This window comes from Neolamprologus multifasciatus, chromosome 12, assembly GCF_963576455.1.
Source record: "Neolamprologus multifasciatus chromosome 12, fNeoMul1.2, whole genome shotgun sequence".
NCBI classification, from domain to species: domain Eukaryota; kingdom Metazoa; phylum Chordata; class Actinopteri; order Cichliformes; family Cichlidae; genus Neolamprologus; species Neolamprologus multifasciatus.
In genome coordinates, this window is record NC_140450.1 from 26,294,531 (window position 1) to 26,316,067 (window position 21,537).

The following is a 21,537-nucleotide window of genomic DNA, read 5'->3' on the forward strand; positions in this document are numbered from 1 at the left end:
TATTTAATTACTGTATGAAATGTCACTCTTACCGGAGCAGGTTTGGCTCCACTGGTTTCTGTGAACAGCAGGCAAAAGCCAGGATCTTGAACATGTCAGTAAAGGCACTTCCATCGGCGGGCTTGTTGATGAAAACCATACGTCCCAGGAGAAAGACCAGGAAAGAGATCCCAAGGCACACAGTAGGAAGGATGTAGCCAACCTCAAAGCTAACGTTTTGCTGGATGTAGGCCACACCTCCCAGTGACAGGATGGCACCCAAGTTAATAGACCAGTAGAACCAGTTGAAAAATCTGCGAGTGGCCTCTGGTCCTCTGTCTTTGACCTGCGAGCACACAAAGCACAGGGTGACGTACGTGCGCGAGCAATTTTTTTTTCTTCTTTAATCCAAACATAAAGAGCGTGTAAGAAGAGCAAGTGTACTCTGAACTTTGCAACAGTGGTTTGTCATGAGTTTGTAAGTTAACTACCAGCATCTGATTGTTATAAAAAATAAGTGAAGTCACAAGTCCTCTGATATAAAAGATTAAGATTTCAAAGCCAGGAAACAGAGTTTAAATTGATTTAAACTATGGCTGCATGACTCAAAGCTATAACATATAGTACAAAGTACAGTTTGTAAAAACCTAAAATGATCAAAAACACAACGGTGAACTGTCAATAACAAAGAGAAACAGTGATCACAAGCTGCATGAGTCAACATGTTTGCCACATTTATAGTAAAATATACATAGCAATACTGTGCAAACTTTATAATAACTTTATCATTTTATCATCTCAGCTGAGTGAAATGAGCAGAACAATAGAAGCAACGTTTTCTTTATTCTCTATCTGCTTATTGTAGCTTTTAGCATTCTTTAAAAGGTTGCAATTAAAGGTTATAATATTGGCTTAGTAACGCTGCAATAGCTGTCTATGCAAACACATAACATTATCATCTGATCCATCCCACATACAGTTATTCTTTTGAGTGAAAAGATTTTCTCAATTCCTGATGGATATGTCGCTTATATACAAGCACAAAAGATGCACTGGTACAGCTAAAACATGCTGAACATAAGGTCAATATATTCAGCATAAATCTTTCTGGGGTTCATCAGTGCATTTGTGCAGAGTCAGTTATGAAAGTAATTCCATCATGGCATAGCTGGAGAAATAAATTCTTGTCAGCTGTCTGAAATTACTGGAATTTTTGCAATGATTAATCATAAAATGTTGTCCAAGCTTCATATAGGTCACAATTATAGTAAACACAACTTAACTAAACTCGCAACTCTGTGTGAACCTCAGTGGTATCCAATTAAGAAAATGAGGCTGGATGGTTGTTGGGGTGCCCCTCCATATAAAAAAGGCATAAAAGTCTGACTTTTGATTGGTTAACATAAACGATAAACACCTCCCTCTTGATTGTAAAAGCATTTAGAGATATATGAAGCTATAAAAGGCTGTAAAAGCTTTTTTCTAAAGACCTGGAGCAAGACTATAGTTACAAAAACATTTAAGTTACCTGAAATAAAAACTAAACTTAACACAAAAAGTAGGAAACTACAAGAGGAAATATGTTTTAGTCTTTGTCAGAGCAACACACATTAGAATGTTTTGGTGAATAAGACTAGTGTGCATACATGACACAGAAATTGTGGTTTTATAGTGATACTTCTAAATTTCTTGAATATTTCCCTGACAAATACCCCTACATAATGAAAATTCAACTAAATATGAATAAACTCTCAACACAAAATAAAACTAATGAAATATTTACAATTAAAATAAATCTGTCTCCAAGTGGTAACACCTGTAGACATTTCCACAACTGGATAACAGCGTTCAAGGGAAAACACACTACTAGCAAAACAACCAGATCCGGCCATTAGTTGGAAAGCTTAGAAGATCTACAAATTTTTAATGACATTTCTAGATCAGTGATGCATGAAGAGATTTATCAAAAGGTAGACAACACCATCATCCCAACTTTAAAGTCTGGTGGAACCAACATCATTGTTTGGATAGCTTGTTATCACTGAATTAAAGAACAGCTGTCTGTGTTTTAAAGGAAAGCTTGGGTGAACTAGCAAACAAACATTAAATCGTCTTATGAGCAGCTACCAGAAACAGCCCCCATTTGAAAGCTTTAGCTGCTAAAGGAGGTTCAACAACGAATTGCTACAAACAATAAAATAATATCAATCCAACTTTTTGTGCTATATGTTCAATCAGATTGTGTTTCTTTACAATTGTCACTGAAGATCAGACCAAGTATCATGACTGACAAAACTGCAAGTCCGTTTGGTAATTCCAAAGAGGTCACAAACCTTTTTTTTTTCATGTAAATGCACTGTATTTAAAAGGGGAAATCACAACAATCAGTATGATAATTTTTTTACGCTGTGAGAGGGTGTCGTTATTAGGAATGAGGCCAATTTTAACAGGGACTCTTCTGTTTCTCTTAAATATTCAAATCTCCCACGCACCAAGGACTTTCAGTTGGAGGATCACTAATGGGAAAATTTTGTCTGTATGAGGTAAAAATTTCAGTTTCAGTACGCAGGAAAAAGTAACCTCATGGTGCATTGCATTTGCTTTAAGGTTAGTGGACTTTTACCAAAAAAAAAAAAAGCGGTCTCTTTTGTGTGTTGAGTATTTGAACATAACATTGCACTAATCATATTCGGTCTGCCAGCTCCCCTTGAGACAATATATCCTTTCCTGATTAGATTACTCTGAGAAACAATGACCTCATTGATGAACTTTCCCACTTCCATGATTGCGTGTTGTGGAGGGCCCTCTAGATAATTTTGATACTAAACTGACAGATGTGTGTTTCACTTCTTACTACCAACTAAGAACAATTGAAGAAGTGTTTTTAAATGTTTCCGTTTGTACATGTGTTCCAGAGAAATGTGTTGTCTATTCTACAAGATGCTTCAAAATGTTTAGTTTTTAATGGTGACAGCCATAAGTAGCCATGACAATCAAGAGCATGTCTCTGAGAAATGTCATGGTGCAGCTAAAGTCCCATCACATGTCTGACTTCATTGATGTGCCCACTACATATTTTATACAGGCCAATTCCAGAAAGCTAATGGTTCAGGTTATAGCCTTCTGGTAACAGGAAATTCCAGGTATTTCCTAATTAATACAAACTTTAATAACTCATAGTAGTGCTGTTTATACTCTACCTGATCTGCCCCAAATGGAGTGATGTTAGACTTCACAGTACCCACACCTAAGGCAATTAAGAAAAGTCCACCATAGACTGCTGGGCCACAATATGGGGCACGAATGGGGCAGGTAACGTTTTTTGGAGTGGTAACGTTTGTGTTCAGACACTCAGCAGGCTGCACAGGAAATGCCATTTCTTCCCCGCACAGGTGTATCCTGGTGCCCTCGTTTGAAATAAAAGGGAAAAACAGCATGCCAAAAATGTACAAAACCAAACTTGCGGCAATGGTCAAGAATTTTCCGAGGTATGCATCAGCCAACCAGCCTCCAAATGGTGAAATCAGGTAAGTTACTCCCATGAACATGAGTGGTGCCTGGCTCGCTTGAGTGCCCTCCCAATAAAAAGGACTACCATTAAGAAAAAGAACCAGGTTGGACGTTATGCCATAGAAAGCAATCCTCTCTAGTGACTCGGCCAGCAGGATGGCCGCACATGCCAGTCTTCTTCCCTCGAAGACCGACGGTGGTGAAGGTCTGTTCTCAGTGTCTGAGTCCAAAAGAGGGGTGCTCTCATTGGCGCCCCTGTTGTTAGCCATTCTCGCCCAACTTAGTGGAATGGAGTTTCTTCCTTATTTTTAAGAGTTCAAACCTGAAGATAAAACACAAATATAAACCAAACGGTGACACCGCAGCACAAACACAAACAACTGTACCGGATCCACAACATCTAAATTGTCAAAGGAGAGCCCATTTTCTTGTTATATAGGTTTTTAGCTTATTACAAACCTGAAGTAAGCTAGCTTAAGCACCACATCAGCTTGTTAAAGTTTCTCATTACCTTACCTTTAATGACAGAAACACGTCCCAGGGGTCTTCGGTTGTCTCCATCAATCTAGATCATACTAACCGCTCAAATGTTTCGTTTGTACTGTCTAAAAGCTGAACTTTATGAAAAGAGAACTGGGTGTCAACAGAAAAACAATGTCACAGTTCTGTCGCGTGACACATAGCTCAGTCAAAAGCTGTCACTCTTGCGTTGCTGTGGAGACGATCTGAAAATGAAACTTACGCGACGGGTATAGCAAATCGAGGCGCGCAACACCATCCATATGATATAGGGATTTGTTCCGCTTACGCAGAGCTAAGCAAGGGGAGAAGGAAGTGGCTCTGCAGTGCAATTTAATCTCTTTTTTTTGGCTACGGCTGATTCTGTTATTATATAACATGAACCAACAGGGTTTGCGGTTTGGGGATGGGCATGACAAAAAAAGGAAGAAGAAAAAGAAGTGAAATTGGATAGCAGCACTTCGCCGCTTACAGTCATGTTTCCAGGGGGCCGTATAGAAGACGGACTTGTAAACATTACAAGCATGGTGCACTACCGTAGACGGTCTGTGTGCAACCCTAAGACGAGCAAGCCTTGCTCTTAGGTGCTGCTACGTGTTAAGTTACGGACAAGGAAATGTAATTGGAGCTCGGCTAAGCGAGCTCATTAAAACGTAGATGTCCCGCTCGGTGCCGTCAGCTTTTCGCGAATATTTCGCGTTAAGTAGCTAATTAGCACGTCAGCCCTGCTTTCAGTGGAGATATGAAATTACTTTTCCTTGCCTGTCTCAGCCCCAAAACTGGGAACCATACTACAGCTGAGAGAATAAGGTAACAAACATAGTTGCTAAGTGTAGCTGGTTCTTATAGCTGGTATGATTCATTAATTATTAACCCACGAATATACTATGAGGCAATAACGGAGTATTTGACTTCATCAGGGCAAGTGTTGTTGATAAAAATCGCCTACTTCACTGTGAAATAAGTGTAACAAGTTGGCTCCAAATACAAACCTTATCGTGTAATGAGACACCTTAAGATAAGTAGCAGTAAACACGGGTGTTGCCGGTGACCTTGGCTTCTGTTCTTAACAGGAACTGAGCTTAATTTAATGTGATTGGTAACACTTGTCCGTCTACTGTTTCATGTTAAAATAGCTCCACGGAAGACGTTTCCTGGCTTTAACCATTATGAATTTGCTCAACCACTCAGTCTTCCTTCCTGCCTTCCATAAGCAAATGTTAATTTTATGTTTTAGGTCCTACATTGAGTCAGCAGGACACACTTGCGAGCTCAGAGACGCAGGAGAGTTTCAGTCTCCTGCTGATGTGGTAAATCTGGTCTCTGAACATCCTAATTTTGAAGCTGCACTGGCTATTCATCTTTTCAAAGCGGGCAGACTTCTCATGGGTAAACTGACTTGCTGTTATATCATCTACTTATCAGCTGTATACTTCAAATGTACAGCTTTCAGTCCCACATTGCCTTTTTGTTTTATGTCTGTTCTTTACAATAGATATTGAAATACCCTTTGGCGTAATCTTTGGCGGCACAGACATAAATGAAGATGTGAAAGTGGAGCAGAAGCGTGTGGTTATGGAACAGGTGCTACTGAAAGCCAGGTGATGTTGTACTGTTGCAAATTCCTATTTTAAAACTTCCGGATGGCTCCAAACTTAGTACATGAACTTTAGTCCTTCATATCACACATATTCCATACCATTTATAAAATGATTTTGGAAAAGTTTCATTTAAAATAACTGAAAAGTCACAATTTGCAAAAGAGTCTACATTATAAATAATGTGATATCTGCCTCATCTGTTGGCTTTGTTAATTAGACTAGGAGGCTGCATCTACAGCACATTTGTTAGCATCTTACGATAGAACAAGGAGCACAGATGCATTAGAGGTGGGAATGGAAAATCAGTTCTAGCTAAGAAATTCAAATTGTCCAATTTAGCAGAAGCTTATCAGTTCTTGCGTTTATTACATTTGTGCATTGCACAGCACTGAGGTCAAACTCAATGCAGGGAAGCTTTTGCACAACCAAGTCGGATGCAAGCCTTTCTTTCTGCTCTGTTTCTACAGTGCGTTACGTCACTGAGAAGATTTTTAAAAGCGCATTGCAATCAATAAAATCTCATCAATATTCATTCCTACACATGCTGTTAATCATGTATGCATTATATTTTTGGAGAGTCATTTCAAGAGGACTGCTTATTACAGGAAATACCCTGTAACATGTCTCCCATGAGAAGGACCTGCTGATTATATCAAATTTGACAGTTATCATTAATCATGACTTTATCCATGTTTAATATCTAGTATGTTAGTAATGTGTCATATCATATTTTTGCCAACTTCCTTTTTATAAAGGTTTGATTCAGATGTCTCCAATCTGAAGTGCGAGCAGGAAGTAAATGTCACCACTTTCATTTCTTTTATTAAAATTATTCACATGAAATGAGAAAGCTTCTAATCCACTAATCATGTGATTTTTATGTATTTTATTCAGTCTTTTTTCCTTCAATACATAAATTCCAGGTTTTCACTGGGGGTAAAAAAAAAAAAAAACAACCCAAAAACTCTGGCCTCTGGGGCATGAAGAATCATAGACTGTATTTAAAGGATGGACAAAGCCAAAGTCAGAATTCTTTCTAATGATCAGGAGGGGGCGAGACAGCTGTTTGCATGGATTAGCGGTGTGTAGATCGATACTTAAACATTGATTCCACCAATAACATATATTTATATTCTAGAATTGATTTTCATATTAAAATATCAATATTTTTGCAATTTGGAGTGAATTTGTAGATTATGATTCACAAGAACAAAATGGAAAGTAATGATATTATTGGGATCGCCTAAATTGTTGTCTGCGTAGCACTTTGCAAAATTTTGGAAAGTGACGTACATCTAAGCTTAAGCTTTGTGTTGATGTATAAGTGGTGGGAATTCTCTGCATCCTTAAAACTATGAAATCCCATTTATTAGAATTGTAGAGCATTTAAAATTATTATATTGGGAATGTGTCGTTAAATATACAGCCTACTTGCAGTAAAACAGACATTGTAGGCTTTAAAAAATAACAAATTTAACTTAAAATATTTTATATGTAAGATAGATAATAACATGTATTAATAAAATGTTCCTCAGCTTTATTATTATTATTGTTAATCATTCATATTCATTTTTGATTGTTAATTGAATATTTTAAACTGTAGGTGTTGAGTTTTCAGTTTTTTTTGGGGGGGGGGGTTTGTTCTTCATAATTAAACAATAACAAGTAGTATGATGTCTTGTATTCATTATAAAGGTATAATTGGAAATACACTACTTTTTTTTTTGATTTTCCAAACACATTAAGTTCATTATCCTTATTTAGTACCGGAATTTTATTTGGTATTGAAAAGAAAATCAGTGGCATTGCACATCATTAGCATAGACCCTCGAACCTCTTGATCCAAATCTTTTTATTTTGTTTTTTTAAATAAATCAATGTAAAACAATTTAATAAATACAATTAAAAGTAAAAATAATTAAAAGGTAAACAGTTTGCTGATTATAGACTCAGTTGCTAGTTTAAAATCTTACTGGAAACTACATGACGTTGATTTTGCAAATTATTCCCAATTAAAGTCAAACAAGAGGATAAAGCAGCGTATGCTCTGCTGACATAGCTACCTTATGGCTGGGAGGTTCCTCCTGAATCGTTGTGCAGCGTCCTTTAGTTTATCAGTCAGGTCCACGCCTCCCTCATCCTGTCCAGGTTCAAAATACCAAATTGGCTTCAAAGCATGACCTCGCAAACTACTGAGACTACGTCCATCTTTAATAAACAATCTATGGAAAGAATAAGACTGAAAGAATTCAAGCTAACCACTAGTTTAGCAGGCTAATGGCTAATCTGGCTAATCTAAATTTTATGCCCTAATCCAAGCCGACATCACACTGAAGTGTCTCTGTTTTCTAACTGATTAAAGTAAATGGCAGTAAATCTAGAAAAAGACCTTCTAGAGCAGGGGTGGGCAACTCCAGGCCTCGAGTGCCGGTGTCCTGCAGATTTTAGATGTGTCCTTGATCCAACACAGCTGATTCAAATGGCTAAATGACCTCCTCAACATGTCTTGCAGTTCTCCAGAGGCCCGGTAATGAACTAATCATTTGATTCAGGTGTGCTGACCCAGAGTGATACCTAAAACCTGCAGGACACCGCCCTCGAGGCCTGGAGTTGCCCACCCCTGTTCTAGAGGAATGTGCGAGAGCCTGTTTTCCAAAGCTTCAAACATCTCAATCCACCCGCCTCCCACTATTAGTGCCATCTCATCCCAACCTTGATCATAAAGTCCCATCTCCGCCCTGGGCTTGTTTGCCCATTTAACAATGCACACTTACAAATGAAAATTAGTATCTTCTTTCAGTTTTTTTGTTTCGTTTTTGTTTCTTTGCTCTACATTCCCTTCATTTTCCAGCTTGTATTCTTTCTCTTTTTGTACTGAAATCCTTTCGCTTTGAGCTACAAGCAGTTTTTCTGCTCTCTTACTGCTCTGCCTGCAGATTTCTGTGTTTGAGTGTTGTTAGCACAGCTTTTTTCCCCCTTTTATTGTTGTCAAAATCGTTATTACTTGTAAAAGGCTATAATTTACTGCCTATAGTGAAAATTCTTGTTTTGCTGAAATGCCTCGCACAGCAGTGATAATGAAGTGTTTCTTTGTTCCCAATCAGGTTTGCTGTTGCATTTACTGACAAACTGAAAGAAGAGGCAGAGTTATTTTTGGTATGATTATGCGCTTATGTTTTTTGATAACACTGACTGAAGTAATTCGTAGTTCAGTTGAGTCGAGCACATTTTAGGCAGTCTCTCTGAGGATCGCTGATAGTGTTGCATTGGGTTGAACACATGAAATTTAGTGACAAAAGGGAGAAAAGAGGAATTACTATTTTCCCTCCTCTCTTCACATCTAACCAGAAGTTGTAAATTCTGGATTGATAGTTGCAGAAAGTTACAAAAAATGCCCCCCTCCCCCAGTGGGAGGAGGGATGGGCTTTCAGGTTGGGCTGTCCAGCCATTTGACATGCAGTTTAAACTTTGACGCATGATGGTTACACATGCAGATATCTCTTTTTTCATGCCCTATGTTTGGCCCCAGTTCATGTTTTTAAATTCACCCAGATCCTTACTCTATCTGCTTAATTGCAGCTTATAATAAGAGAGAAAGCTTTTGTTTACATTTTTACAGCACATCTGCAGACGGCAGGAGCCTGACAGCGTCAATAAATACAGCAGAAGGGCTCTGACTATACAAACACAATATCCTGCCCTGTCCTGTAATAGTCTGGCATTAAAACAATATTACAGTGTTTTATTTTCAGATTAGATTCCAGCCATAGGCTGCAGATTGAGGCAAGTGGAGTGCTTTATCTCTGCCATTTAGTGCTGACAGCTGGTAGACAGGACAGGCACTGAGAGGCATCGCCAAGCTTTTTATTGCGACAGAAAACACACATAGCGGATGGATCTGGTGTGATAACATCCAGTCAATTTCTTTCCCGTCCCCTCTGATTTATTTTGCGGCACCCGCATTATCTTAGCGACTGCTTTCCTGAGTCTCTTTTTAAAGTTTGTACTCTGTTTAAATATGCTTAGAACACAAAGAGCTTTAAATGGCTGTCTCTATTGTCGGACATAAAAAAAAAAAAGAGAGAAGCACAGTTGGTGATAATCAAATGTAATTTCTATAAACAAACGCTGCCAATAATTGCTGATTGCGTTCTGTTAGCTGTTTTAACCACTTCTTTTTAATTTTTTTCCTCTGAAGGTGTCCCAAAGCAGCAAAATCTACATCCAGCCTCAAGGTAAATTCTGCATGGACATCCTCGCCTGATGCTGTGCATCCTTGACTCACCGTTGAAGTGTTGCACTAATCAGCTTTGACATTTTCCCTCCATTATCATACTGTCTGCAGTACAGAGTTGTGTTTGCTCTTGCCATTGGCCACCGTACCATGTAGGACAGCCCAAATCTCTCTTCCATGTTGTTTACCACTGGTATCCTTGTTTGGCAAATAGTGTCCCTTCATAGATTAGACGAGAGCCCCCAGGCCAGCTGCATGGCTGAGCCCCAACCAGTGAAAGCTTAATTTTCAGTCTTGTCCCCAGAGAGCGATCATGCTGAAGTGCTTTTTACACAGAACACAAAAATTGTATTTTGGATCACTGATAATTTTGAGCACTTTGCACTATTTTTTATGAAGTTCACTATGGCTGTCTCTGTGTTTATATTACAGGCATCCAGACAGACGTTACTGAGAAATTCTGCTGGACTGAATTCCTGAGGAGCTCAGGTACTATTAGTGCTTCAGGTTGTCATTATTCCAGGTACACTTTGCAAAATGTGTAATTGACAGTGGAAGATTTCTTTTTAGACAGTCTTTTTTATATATATATATTGTTTGATGATGGTGGAAAATCAGTTATTTATCCAAAGTGATAAAAAATATTATTATTTCTTGTACTGACCCTTAATGGAAGGCCTTAAAGAAAATATTGAAATTATGTTCACATTGGTGTGCAGAAGTCTTGAGCTACCCCTCATTTCTTTAGGGAAATATGAAGTAGGTGTAGCAATTTATTGAAACATGTGCATATATGGAAATATTATAATATACAGTAAAGTATAAAGCAATTACAGAGTTCATACAATTCTTATAAGCTTGAAAGTCAACGTTTTGTGTCACTAACTTAATTCTTCAAGTCTGAACTCTCTCAAGCTATCTTGGAATTTCTGTAAGTATCCTTTGGCTTCTTGAAGGACATTCAAAGCTTTTCTTTGGATGTTTCTGCTTTTTCTTTTGTTTGTTACAAATATGATCCCAAGCTGCTTCAATAATGTTGGGGGTCGAAGCTCTGGGGAGCCCAATCCAGTGAGTTTTCCTTATCCAGGTATGCTTTTAATGCATTGGCAGTGCTTTCCAGATGGTGTCGTGTGGCATGACTGATCAAAATCTGTGTTTATAATTCCATAGATTTTAAGGAGATCCCCAACACCTCTGGGTGAAATGCAGCCGCAAACCATGACAGAGCCTCCACTGTGTTTTACAGATGGCTGTAGACACGCACTGTTGTACGCTGCCTCTCTCCTACCTCCTCTAAATGTATTGACTATAATTAATCAAAAATGGCATATTTGGGTTTATCACTCCAATAGACCCTTTGCCATTGATTTTCAGTTGCGTTCTTGTGTAATTTTCTCCTTGTTTCCATTCCTTATAAATGGCTTCTTGACAGCCAGCCTTCAACTGACACCATTTCTGATGAGGCTTCAATGAACAGTAAATTACCAGATGCATCTCTGGTAGGTATGACCTCTAAGGTCATACCTCCAGTCTTTACTGGATTTTTTAAAAATGTCTTTTTGAAAGCTAAACATCTGCTGAAGATTGCTTTTTAGTTCTGCCACTTGTCCAGTTTCCTCAAATTGTTTAAGGACACACTGCAAACCATACTGAGATATGCCGAGTTGTCAGCTAACAGCACTTTGCAAATCACATTGTTGGTGCAAAAATAGTATTTTATGCTAACTGTGTTATCTTTGACATGTAGATTCAACTAAAGAAAAGTTAGCAAATTATATGTTTTTGCGTCAGTTTGCTGTAAACAGAAAGGTTAAAGATTCAATTTCAAAATTGTCTAAGCTAAGTTATCTGTTATTTGCCGAAACAACACTGTTTTATCCCTTGAGTTGGGTCACCTGCCTGACCTCACTCATTCTGTCTGCAGGCTGAGCATTTGTGATTGTTTGAGAATAAACAACACTCTTTATTGTTTGTAACATGGAAACATGTACATTCATACATTTTGTTGGAGGCACCTTTTCTGGGGCACAACAATAAAAAACAGCGGGAACACTCGATGTGGTCACCTGAACATTTAACACACCTGAACAGGGAGTTACCTGAGGCATTTTGTGTACAGGGGTACAGGGTACAGGGGAGACAGTGTTAGGAAAGTGCAGCGCCTTCTGGGGCTGACAACCTGAACAGAACTTAAGCGGCACCTCTTGGGCGGCAACAGAGGGGTAAAAGCAGCGTCTCCTGCTGCTGGACCCCTTCTCCACTCGAAACCACAGCTAGGAGGGCTGAGGCTTCTTCCTCCTGGGCGTTGGGTCCCTCTGGGAGCCCGAGGGTGGGCCTTTGCTCCAGGCCGACTGGTGTGGAGCTCGGGCCGGAGGATGTGCTCTTGCTGGCGGCACACCCACTTCAGCAGTGGGCGCCGGTCTCTTGCCAGTCGGCAGAGGAGCGGCAGGCCTGTGAGAACTAGCTGCGGGCTTGGGCTTGGGCTGATGTCTGGGGTTGATGTCGCGCAGAGCTTCCGTCTGCTTCTTCCTAGAATGCTTCTTCTTGCCTGAATGGCTTCAAGTCAATGTCCGAATAACCCAGCCGCAGACACTGGTGCGTCCAGATAAACAGCTCTGTCCCTATCCAGGACGTCAGAGAGGGTCAGCCACGGGTGCCTCTACGCCACTACTGTCGAAGCCATCCCTCTGCCCAGGGAGAGCGCTACACAGCGAAACGCATGGAGGATGTGATCTGTGGCGACTCTGACCTCGTTAAGAAGAGGTGCCAGCGGGCTGTCATCAGGAACCAGCGATCCGAGCTCCGCCAGGCACATTGCCTGGTACATCTGGAGCATGGTGACAGAGCTCATGGCGCGAGCAGTGCCAGCCTGAGCCCGATAAATCTTCTCCAGCTGCGAATCAGAGAATCTGCAGTGCTTGGACGGCAGAGTTGCAGGGCCACCAACACCATGGTTATGGGACGGGGCCAGATAAGCAGCCAGAGACGGCTCCATAGGGGGTGGGTTAGCTAAGCCAGCCCCCTCGGCGCCGTCCAATTCCATGTACTGTCTATAGCCGGGCACAGTGACGCGGGTAGACAGAGGTTTGTCCCATGATGCCGTTAGCTCGCAGAGAAAGTCTGGGAACGTGGGAAGGCAGTTTTTGGCCGCTGCGGGCTCCGGTGGGAGGAAAAAACCCACGAACCGCGACGGCTTCTGTCGGAGGAGAGGGCCAGTCCACCTGCAGCTTCTCAGCAGCACGGCGAAACAGGGAGAAAAGAGAGGTGTCATCGTGGCCGACCAGCGCAGCAGCGGCAGCACATTGGGCCGACAATGAGCTCTTTCTCATCCTCCGACAAACCATGGATGTCCAGGCCGATGTCCAGCACATCATTGTCTTCCTGGGGAGTGCTGGCGGGCTTCAACCCAGGCTGAAGCCAGTCAGCGCTCCTGCATGGTTCCGGCTCGTCATCAAGGAACCATGATAGGACCAAAATGACATGCATGCACCACCCAGACCTGAACATCAACATATTCCATGTGGTCAGCCCAGCTAATTGCGGGGACATCGACCGGAAAATCCTCGTCTTCGGACTCGGACGAAGCCGGGGCTCCAGACTCGGAAAGGAGAGGGTCATGCCTTGTGACAGCCGAGCGTCCCAGCACTTTTTCCACAAACGTCACCCGTCTTTCCATGGTCGAGCGCCAGAGCTGGTGGCAAAACGCACTGGCTTCGGGCTCCGTCAACGCTCTCCCAGCGTGGACGATCCCCAGGCAGACAGGGCAGGCATCGTGCTGGTCGCTGTTGTGCAAAGAGAAACCGCATCCCTGAGGACAGGGGCGAACAGAAGATTTCTGCTTTGCTCTCTTCGGTTTGGAGTCCATTCCAAAACGCAAAGCGAAACGCTACACAGGAAATACTTGAAATTAATTCAATTCAATTCAATTTTATTTATATAGCGCCAAATCACAACAAAAGTCACCTCAAGGCGCTTCATAGATATAGAGAAAACCCAACAATCATATGACCCCCTATGAGCAAACACTTTGGCGACAGTGGGAAGGAAAAACTCCCTTTTAACAGGAAGAAACCTCCGGCAGAACCAGGCTCAGGGAGGGGCGGCCATCTGCTGCGACCGGTTGGGGTGAGAGAAGGAAGACAGGATAAAAGACATGCTGTGGAAGAGAGACAGAGGTTAATAACAGATATGATTCAATGCAGAGAGGTCTATTAATACATAGTGAGTGAGAAAGGTGACTGGAAAGGAAAAACTCAATGCATCATGGGAATCCCCCGGCAGCCTACGTCTATTGCAGCATAACTAAGGGAGGATTCAGGGTCACCTGGTCCAGCCCTAACTATATGCTTTAGCAAAAAGGAAAGTTTTAAGCCTAATCTTATAAGTAGAGATAGTGTCTGTCTCCCGAATCCAAACTGGAAGCTGGTTCCACAGAAGAGGGGCCTGACAAACTGAAGGCTCTCCCTCCCATTCTACTTTTAAATACTCTAGGAACAACAAGTAGGCCTGCAGAGCGAGAGCGAAGTGCTCTAATAGGGTGATATGGTACTACAAGGTCATTAAGATAAGATGGGGCCTGATTATTTAAGACCTTGTATGTGAGGAGCAGGATTTTGAATTCAATTCTGGATTTAACAGGAAGCCAATGAAGGGAAGCCAAAACAGGAGAAATCTGCTCTCTCTTTTTAGTCCCTGTCAGGACTCTTGCTGCAGCATTTTGGATTAGCTGAAGGCTTTTCAGTGAGTTTTTTGGACATCCTGATAATAATGAATTGCAGTAGTCCAGCCTGGAAGTAATGAATGCATGAACTAGTTTTTCAGCGTCACTCTGAAACAGGATATTTCTAATTTTAGAGATGTTGCGCAAATGGAAGAACGCAGTCTTACATATTTGTTTAATATGTGCGTTGAAGGACATATCCTGGTCAAAAATGATTCCAATTAGCGCTCCGCGGGCAGCCTACACACCAACTGGAGGCTAACACCAACAGGGGCAGTTAAGCTAAGTTCAAGTCAGCAGACAACGGAGCTAACTAGCAGCAGCTAGCTAGCCCAACTCAGCAGAGGTGTTCTCAGCGAGGTGAAGAGGGTAAGAACTGAGGGATGACTGTGATGACAGGGGCTATATGTGCAGGCAGGGCCGTGCGCATTTCATCACAGGTCATCTACCTTAAAGGCGTGAATAAAGGTTTCTTCAGCCAGGACACGCGAGGGCGCGATATCCCATACATATGTGTTGTACTGAGTGAATCAACTGAAAGGGAACTTGCGACTTTTCCACAGTACTGTGTTTTCCTGCTGTGCTTAACTATCTATTGTATTATTTATTCTTTTTTTGTTGGTGTTTTTATATTGGATACTTATTCACAAAAGTGTTAATATGCCTGCTTTATAAACCAGGTCTATACATAAGCATGTAATATTTTGCAAGCATTTGCAACATTGTATACAAGCGATAGCCTGCATTATTTGTTCTCACTCCAGTTGAGCAACTGCACAGACCACGATAGGACCAAAATGACATGCATGCACCACCCAGACCTGAAATAGGAGTGCATAAAAGTACTACTGGCGGTTTCTCAGAGCCTCATCCAGACTTTAAATTGCACATTGTAACATGATGTCCATCCCAAGTACATTAGCGCTCAGGGAGAACCCCATTGAGTACAGAGAGGAACAGTTGATTAATAGCATTCAAGCCCAGGGCCATTTATCACCACGTTTCCCATCCATACCAAGTAATACACATTTTCCACAGTCGTTTTTCCATTTATTATACTTGAAATGAGAGTCGGCTCGAGTGTGCCTTTTCAGAAGCGATGAAAGCACTGTAATCTGACTCATAGTTGTTTTTAGAGATGTAAACAATTTAGCAGTTTCTTCCTCCTTGTTATTTTATCATGGGGATTTGTTAGTATTTTATTTATTCATTACTTTTTGTTTGTTTGTCTACGGTGGATGTGGGACAGCTACATTTCAAATGATTAAGAATAATTTTTTAAAATTATTGCCTTTGTGAGGCTAACATTGCTTAAGGAGTCATTAGGCGTTGTTTTTGTAGTTATCACTGGGTGTGCTCGGCTTTCTGCTGTCTAAAAGACTAGATTTTCCATATCCTGCTTTTGAACAATGATTTTTAATAGGAAATGATTTTTTTATCCTTAAACAGAAGAACGCAGTCTGACAGAAGTAACTCCTGCAGCAACCTGTTTTGCCAGTTTTCATCCTACCGTTGTCCTCACATACACTCCCAGCACTGCAGAGGGCACCATCCCATGTGTTCATTCACTCCTGCCAGAGCTGCATATTGATTTACTTATTGGTAAATGGTAAATGGACTGGTTCTTATATAGCGCTTTTCTACTCTTTCTGAGCACTCAAAGCGCTGTACACAACTTGTACATTCACCCATTCACACCCATTCGCACAAGCACATTTCTTTAAGTGCTTTCTAAGTAACATTCACACACATTCATACTCCGATGGATGCATCGGAGAGCAATTTGGGGTTAGTATCTTGCCCAAGGATATTTGGCATGCAGACTGGGGAAGCCAGGGATCGAACCACCAACCTTCCGATCAGTAGATGACCTGCTCTACCACCTGAGCTACAGCCACCCCGTCATTCCCTCCATCTTGTCTGACATGAATTAATTCTTATTAAATTGTGAAATCTACAGTAATTTATATATAGGCAAGCTCAACACGAATGGAAGCTTGGGCATGGCCGTATTCTTTGTGGCCACGTACTGCAGTGTAGAAAAAAAACCTTCGACTAGTGGACATAAAAGAGCCAAAGCATCCCTCCTGTCTGATTGAAGATAGATGACTAGTCTGTATGTGCCTCTGTTTTACCCTTTGGATGTCATAGCCTCCAAAGGAACAGGCTTGAGCACTGAATTTCAGAGTCTTTCTCTCGATGAAAGTCACTTTGTGTGTGTGTACATGTCTGTGTAGGTTGTTTTGGGCCCATGCTGTGTGCCTGGCGAGATGGGGTTAAGGGATAGATGAAGTCCAGCACTGTAGAGTGATATTTTCAGTAACTAAAGAATGATGGGAAACAAGCAGGGAGTTTGCTGTTTTGCAGTTACAGGGCTCTCAAAGTGCACGATTATTAAACAGGTTCCACAGGAAGCGGATCAGAAGATAAACAATAATTAACAGTAGTTAATATAGTCATAGTGATGTTTTTAGCTCCTTTCAGACATGCACTCCTCTTTGTTACTCTGATGGCATATGAATGCGTCCGTTTCATGTGTGAATGTGTAACCTGGCACACTGCAGCATCAGTGTAACATTTAGGTATTGCTACAAAAAATGCACAGATGAGTAGTAAAACGGCCACTCTGAGTGCCTGTTGGCACATAATGTGCGTGATCTCATTGCTCAGGTGACTTAAAGCCATAAACCCTTAAACAGCAATAAAATGAGGAACAAAATCTTTGAGTGATCAGCCCAGTCTCGTGTCAATGTGTGTAATAGTCATGAAAAAAAAAAACAAAATCCGTTTCCATCCACACAAATAGTTGTTTATATTTTATAGTATATTTTCCTGCTACTTTCATAAAACATAGCATGTATTTTGGGTAGAGAAAGCATGAAGTGGTCACCATGGTAACAGAAGTTAGTTTTTTTAGGACATGTCAGCTGTTGTATTTTAACCCGACCGATCGTCCTTCTCCAAACCTAACCCAGGAGTTTGTAATGCCTCAACCTAACCAAGCAACACATTTTTTTAATAAATGGTTGATTTAAAAATGATACAAGTGATTTATGAAAATCTGTGACCTGCATGACTCTGGCGTGAGGGGCAACATGAATTTGTCCACTGCCACAAATAGTTTTTGTCATGTTTAAGTTATGTTCAAGAACCAAAAAATAATGTAGGGAATTTCATGTTGGGAAATACATATGTATTAAGTAACGTAAAGTTAAGGTTGAGCAACACAAATCAACAGATTAAGTCTTGATTATTCATCAAACTCCCATAACAGCAGATTTGTGAGACACTCGCCGTCACTCTTTTTGCTTGAACAAAACAGCATGCAGAACAGATAACGTCTCTGTACGTGAGCTCAATATTTCAAAAATTAGAGGGGAAAAAAGATTGGAGCTGGCAGGGGTCTGAGTGTATTATCAAGATGAGGCAGTCTGTTTTAAGTCTGTCGTTTATCAAACATGAAATGAAATAACCTCCAAAATTATGTATCCAAGTAAGCATAATAAAGTAGATTTAAATAAAATAGCTGGACCAAAATGTGAACAAGATAAGTGAGCTAATCTACAGACATGGTTGGTAAAGTATTTAAAATAGTCAATAAAAGAATTGAACTTTTGAAAAATAAATAGGAGCTCCCTTGAGTGTTTGGTGTCTGCAGTAATATTACCGTATTTTTCGGACTATTTCACTGTCGATGAACGGGTCTGTTTTCATACATAAGGCGCATTAAGCAAAATAAAACAGTCAGATAAGTCAAACTTTACTCAACTCATTCTTCTTGCTTCCACTTCCGTACCATTAGCGTTCATCCTCCAGCTTCACTGTGTTTATGTTATGCTAACATAGCTGTGTCGCTAGCGATCACATAGCACATCATTATATACCAGCTAGTCCAACTTCAGTAACCCTACAAACGTCACTGCTGTTTAGTTTTCTGTCTTTATTTATGTTGGAAGTGATAGCAGAGCTGTACGTTTGAATTTGTTCACAAATCTCTCAGTCAGAACATGCTATATCATGTTTAGGTGGAAACTAGCGAGCTAACTTCCTACTAACTTCTAACTTTGTTAAATTTAATAAATTCTGTTTTCATGTATCCCTGGATGTTAAACTTAATTGTTACACTTGGTAGAGCAGCAACGCTGATCATTTTATTAAAGACCAAAGAATTTAGACAGTTTTTAACTCTCAGTGATGCCGTAGTGTTCGTTTGACTTTGGGACCTGAAGCGGACGAAGTTTTGGACCCAGATTATTCCGCAAGGCTCCTGACTACGGTAGCCGTAATGCTCCGACAATCCATCAAGCGGTGCGGTGTCGTAGCTTACCAAAGTCGTACTAAAACATTTTTGACAGATTTTTGAGCGCCGTGTACCACATAAAATCACTTCAAGGTCATTAAGCACAACCAGAATTTATACATGAGGTGAACCAGATTATAAGGCGCACTGTCGATTTTTGAGAAAATTAAAGGATTTTAAGTGTGCCTTATAGTCCGGACATTTTTGAACACTGTTTGCATGCATGAATCTCTGGCAGGAGATTTACAGAATTCCTTTGTGTATGCAAAAGCAACATAAACATTTATTTGCCCTCTGTCTGTTAGCGGATAAATGAACAGCTCATCTTGGACAAAGAAAAGTAGAGAGGCTTTGATGAGGTGTTATTAATTAGTCATCTGTTTGTATATTTACTTTAAGGCCTGCATTTCCTAAAATTTGCCCATTTAAGGTTTTATTGCAATGTTTGTTGTTTTTTGATCAAGCAGCTGCCTAATCCTGGACGACTTTCTCCTGTGGGTAACAATAAAGGGATCTTATCTATCTTATCTTTACATCTATTATAGATTGAAATGTTTACAAGTACAATTTGACAGTAAAGTCTTTACCACTATGAAGACAAGTCTTTGACAGGTCAGATTAACGAGGCTCACGGGTAAAGACTCTAATCCAGGAGCGATAGAGTCGCTCGCATTCAAACACGTGCCACAACGGCAGTGACCTCATTACTTATAATAAATGATCTGCCATATTTAGACGGTATCGATCAGCATGTGACAGCAGATGACATTGGGCACTTCAGACAACTAAGCTGTCACACAGTGTCACAGTTTGAGTGATACAGTAATAGCCTGAGTCATTTAGGTTTTCCAAAGTGTATACGGATGCCTTCTCATAACTACATAAAGGATGTGGCCTCTTTAATTATCAAATTAACTAATAAAGTATTGGCACTAGATTAAGAAAACAATATCTTAATGAGCAAAATGTACTGTCAGAGCCTTTGGTTAGTATTTTATAATAAGAGAGCATAATGTGGCTTGCTGTATTAAAATAATCAACACTGAGCTTCAGTATAATTATATCATGTTTATTGGTTTTAGAATTACCAGATAAAGCATTTTTTTTAAAGTGCATTTTGTGTAAACTTCCAAGGGGAAAGGTGGGATTGGGGGTTGATCAAAACAAGTTACAGCATATGAACAAAGATCATTTTGCCTGCATTTTCCTAATCTGCCAAGCTGGTACAAAAAATCAGGTCATTCTGTAAAGAGGTCAGGTGGGAAGCCTTGATTTTTTTGATGTTGTTTGATTTTACAGTTTTTGTGTTTTTTGTCTGTACTCTCATAACTAGTTTTCAGACTGATGTTTTGGTATTGAAAGAACAGAGATGGACACAAATGGTCCATGACAGACCTTTTGCTCCTTCGTTTTAAACACATTTGTACAGAATAATAATTATTAAAACAAAAAAAGTGATTTTTAGAATTGCTGCAAATGCTGTTTGAGAGTTCAGGTTATTTATAGATTTGTAGCAATGTTCCCACATTTATAGTCCCAGTCTTAAGCCAGGTCAGTTGCTCCATGGTTGGATTGACTCTAGGATGTTATAAGACGTCAAGTATAATTAATTTTAACTGATCAAAATGCAGGTCATGTCACAGCTCTTGTGTGTGGTTCTCATGTGGTGTGCGAAATTGCTTATCACACACTCGTCACATTTCATATGTAGTTTGGTCAAGAAATTTTCAGCTACCTCAAAGCATAATATGTACTGTGGAAGTGCTAATTATTGGAATTTTTCAAATTAAAAGTTTTTAATAAATGCAGTTTTTCATGCCTGAGTTATGTCAACATACCGTGCCGCTCAGCAGATGAAAGCAGAGCTGTTCAGATAGATATGTTCTCTTCCAGCAATGCTGAGACATACGCATGCACACATACTGATTAAAGCATTACAGGGGTTGTTACCCTTCTGAAATCAAAGGCAAACAAACAAAAACTATGATTTGCGTAGATCTCACAGAACTACACAGACAGAGAAAGAATATTGCTTCTGGCACCTCATGTGATTTGTACAATTTGTTTAGTTTTATTCTCAGAGGGAAAATGAATTTTGTCTTGGATTCCCAAAAATATATATTTTTTCCTCACTGGGTTTTCTTTTTTCATTTTGACAGGTCTGTGCTAAGACATGATTCCAGCTCCTGTAGTATTTTCCTGCAGCTTGTTTGGAGGAACTGACAGGATGTTTAGCTTAGCTGGCACGTTTTCAGATCATGTGAATCAATGGGAGGAAGTTTGATACATCCCACAGATATAAAAGCTTTTTTTTTTCTCCTAGGATCGGGGTCAGTGCCCAGTCTCCAGGCTGTCATTTTAAGATGCTCTTTAATAGCATTAAAGAGCTGCTTCAGCCTTCTGATCTGGACTTATCTGGCAGCAGGGGATTTCACTCGAGTGTCACTGTACTGCAACCACAGGCTTGGTGCTCTGTGGTTTGATTTCTTTCACTTTTTTTTGTTTTGTTTTGTAAACTTGGACAGAGTTTGTAAAAAAAAAATTTTAAGATTTGGCTTGAATTGGTAGCACCGTTGCCAAAATGGTTTTCGCAGCAGCAGTGATTTTGCATTTTGGGTCGTTTCAATAAGGATTAAAGGATTAAAAATTATTTTTCTGGCAATTTTCTGTGTAC

At 40.3% G+C, this 21,537-nt stretch overlaps 2 protein-coding genes across 4 annotated transcripts in view; one reads left to right on the forward strand and one right to left on the reverse strand.

Moving 5' to 3' along the window:
- Positions 1-8,149, reverse strand: part of slc15a4 (solute carrier family 15 member 4) — a 32,299-nt gene extending 24,150 nt beyond the window's left edge. The window contains exons 1-3 of one of the 2 annotated variants that reach the window (XM_085179532.1): positions 7,673-8,149; positions 3,180-3,811; positions 33-325 (exon numbers count right to left, since the gene is read on the reverse strand). In XM_085179532.1, coding sequence (XP_085035658.1) covers positions 33-325; positions 3,180-3,758 — 872 coding nt within the window. In that variant the 5' untranslated portion in view covers positions 3,759-3,811; positions 7,673-8,149. Of the gene's footprint in view, positions 1-32; positions 326-3,179; positions 3,812-4,005; positions 4,182-7,672 lie in introns of those variants that run through there. The other variant, XM_085179530.1, reaches the window with a different exon arrangement.
- The window catches only part of glt1d1 (glycosyltransferase 1 domain containing 1), a 30,174-nt gene continuing 12,947 nt past the window's right edge, over positions 4,311-21,537 (forward strand). For both annotated transcript variants that reach the window (XM_085179538.1, XM_085179539.1), the window contains exons 1-6: positions 4,311-4,818; positions 5,246-5,397; positions 5,504-5,609; positions 8,714-8,765; positions 9,808-9,844; positions 10,276-10,332. In XM_085179538.1, the coding sequence (XP_085035664.1) occupies positions 4,751-4,818; positions 5,246-5,397; positions 5,504-5,609; positions 8,714-8,765; positions 9,808-9,844; positions 10,276-10,332 (472 nt within the window). In that variant the 5' untranslated portion in view covers positions 4,311-4,750. The remainder of the gene's footprint in view (positions 4,819-5,245; positions 5,398-5,503; positions 5,610-8,713; positions 8,766-9,807; positions 9,845-10,275; positions 10,333-21,537) is intronic.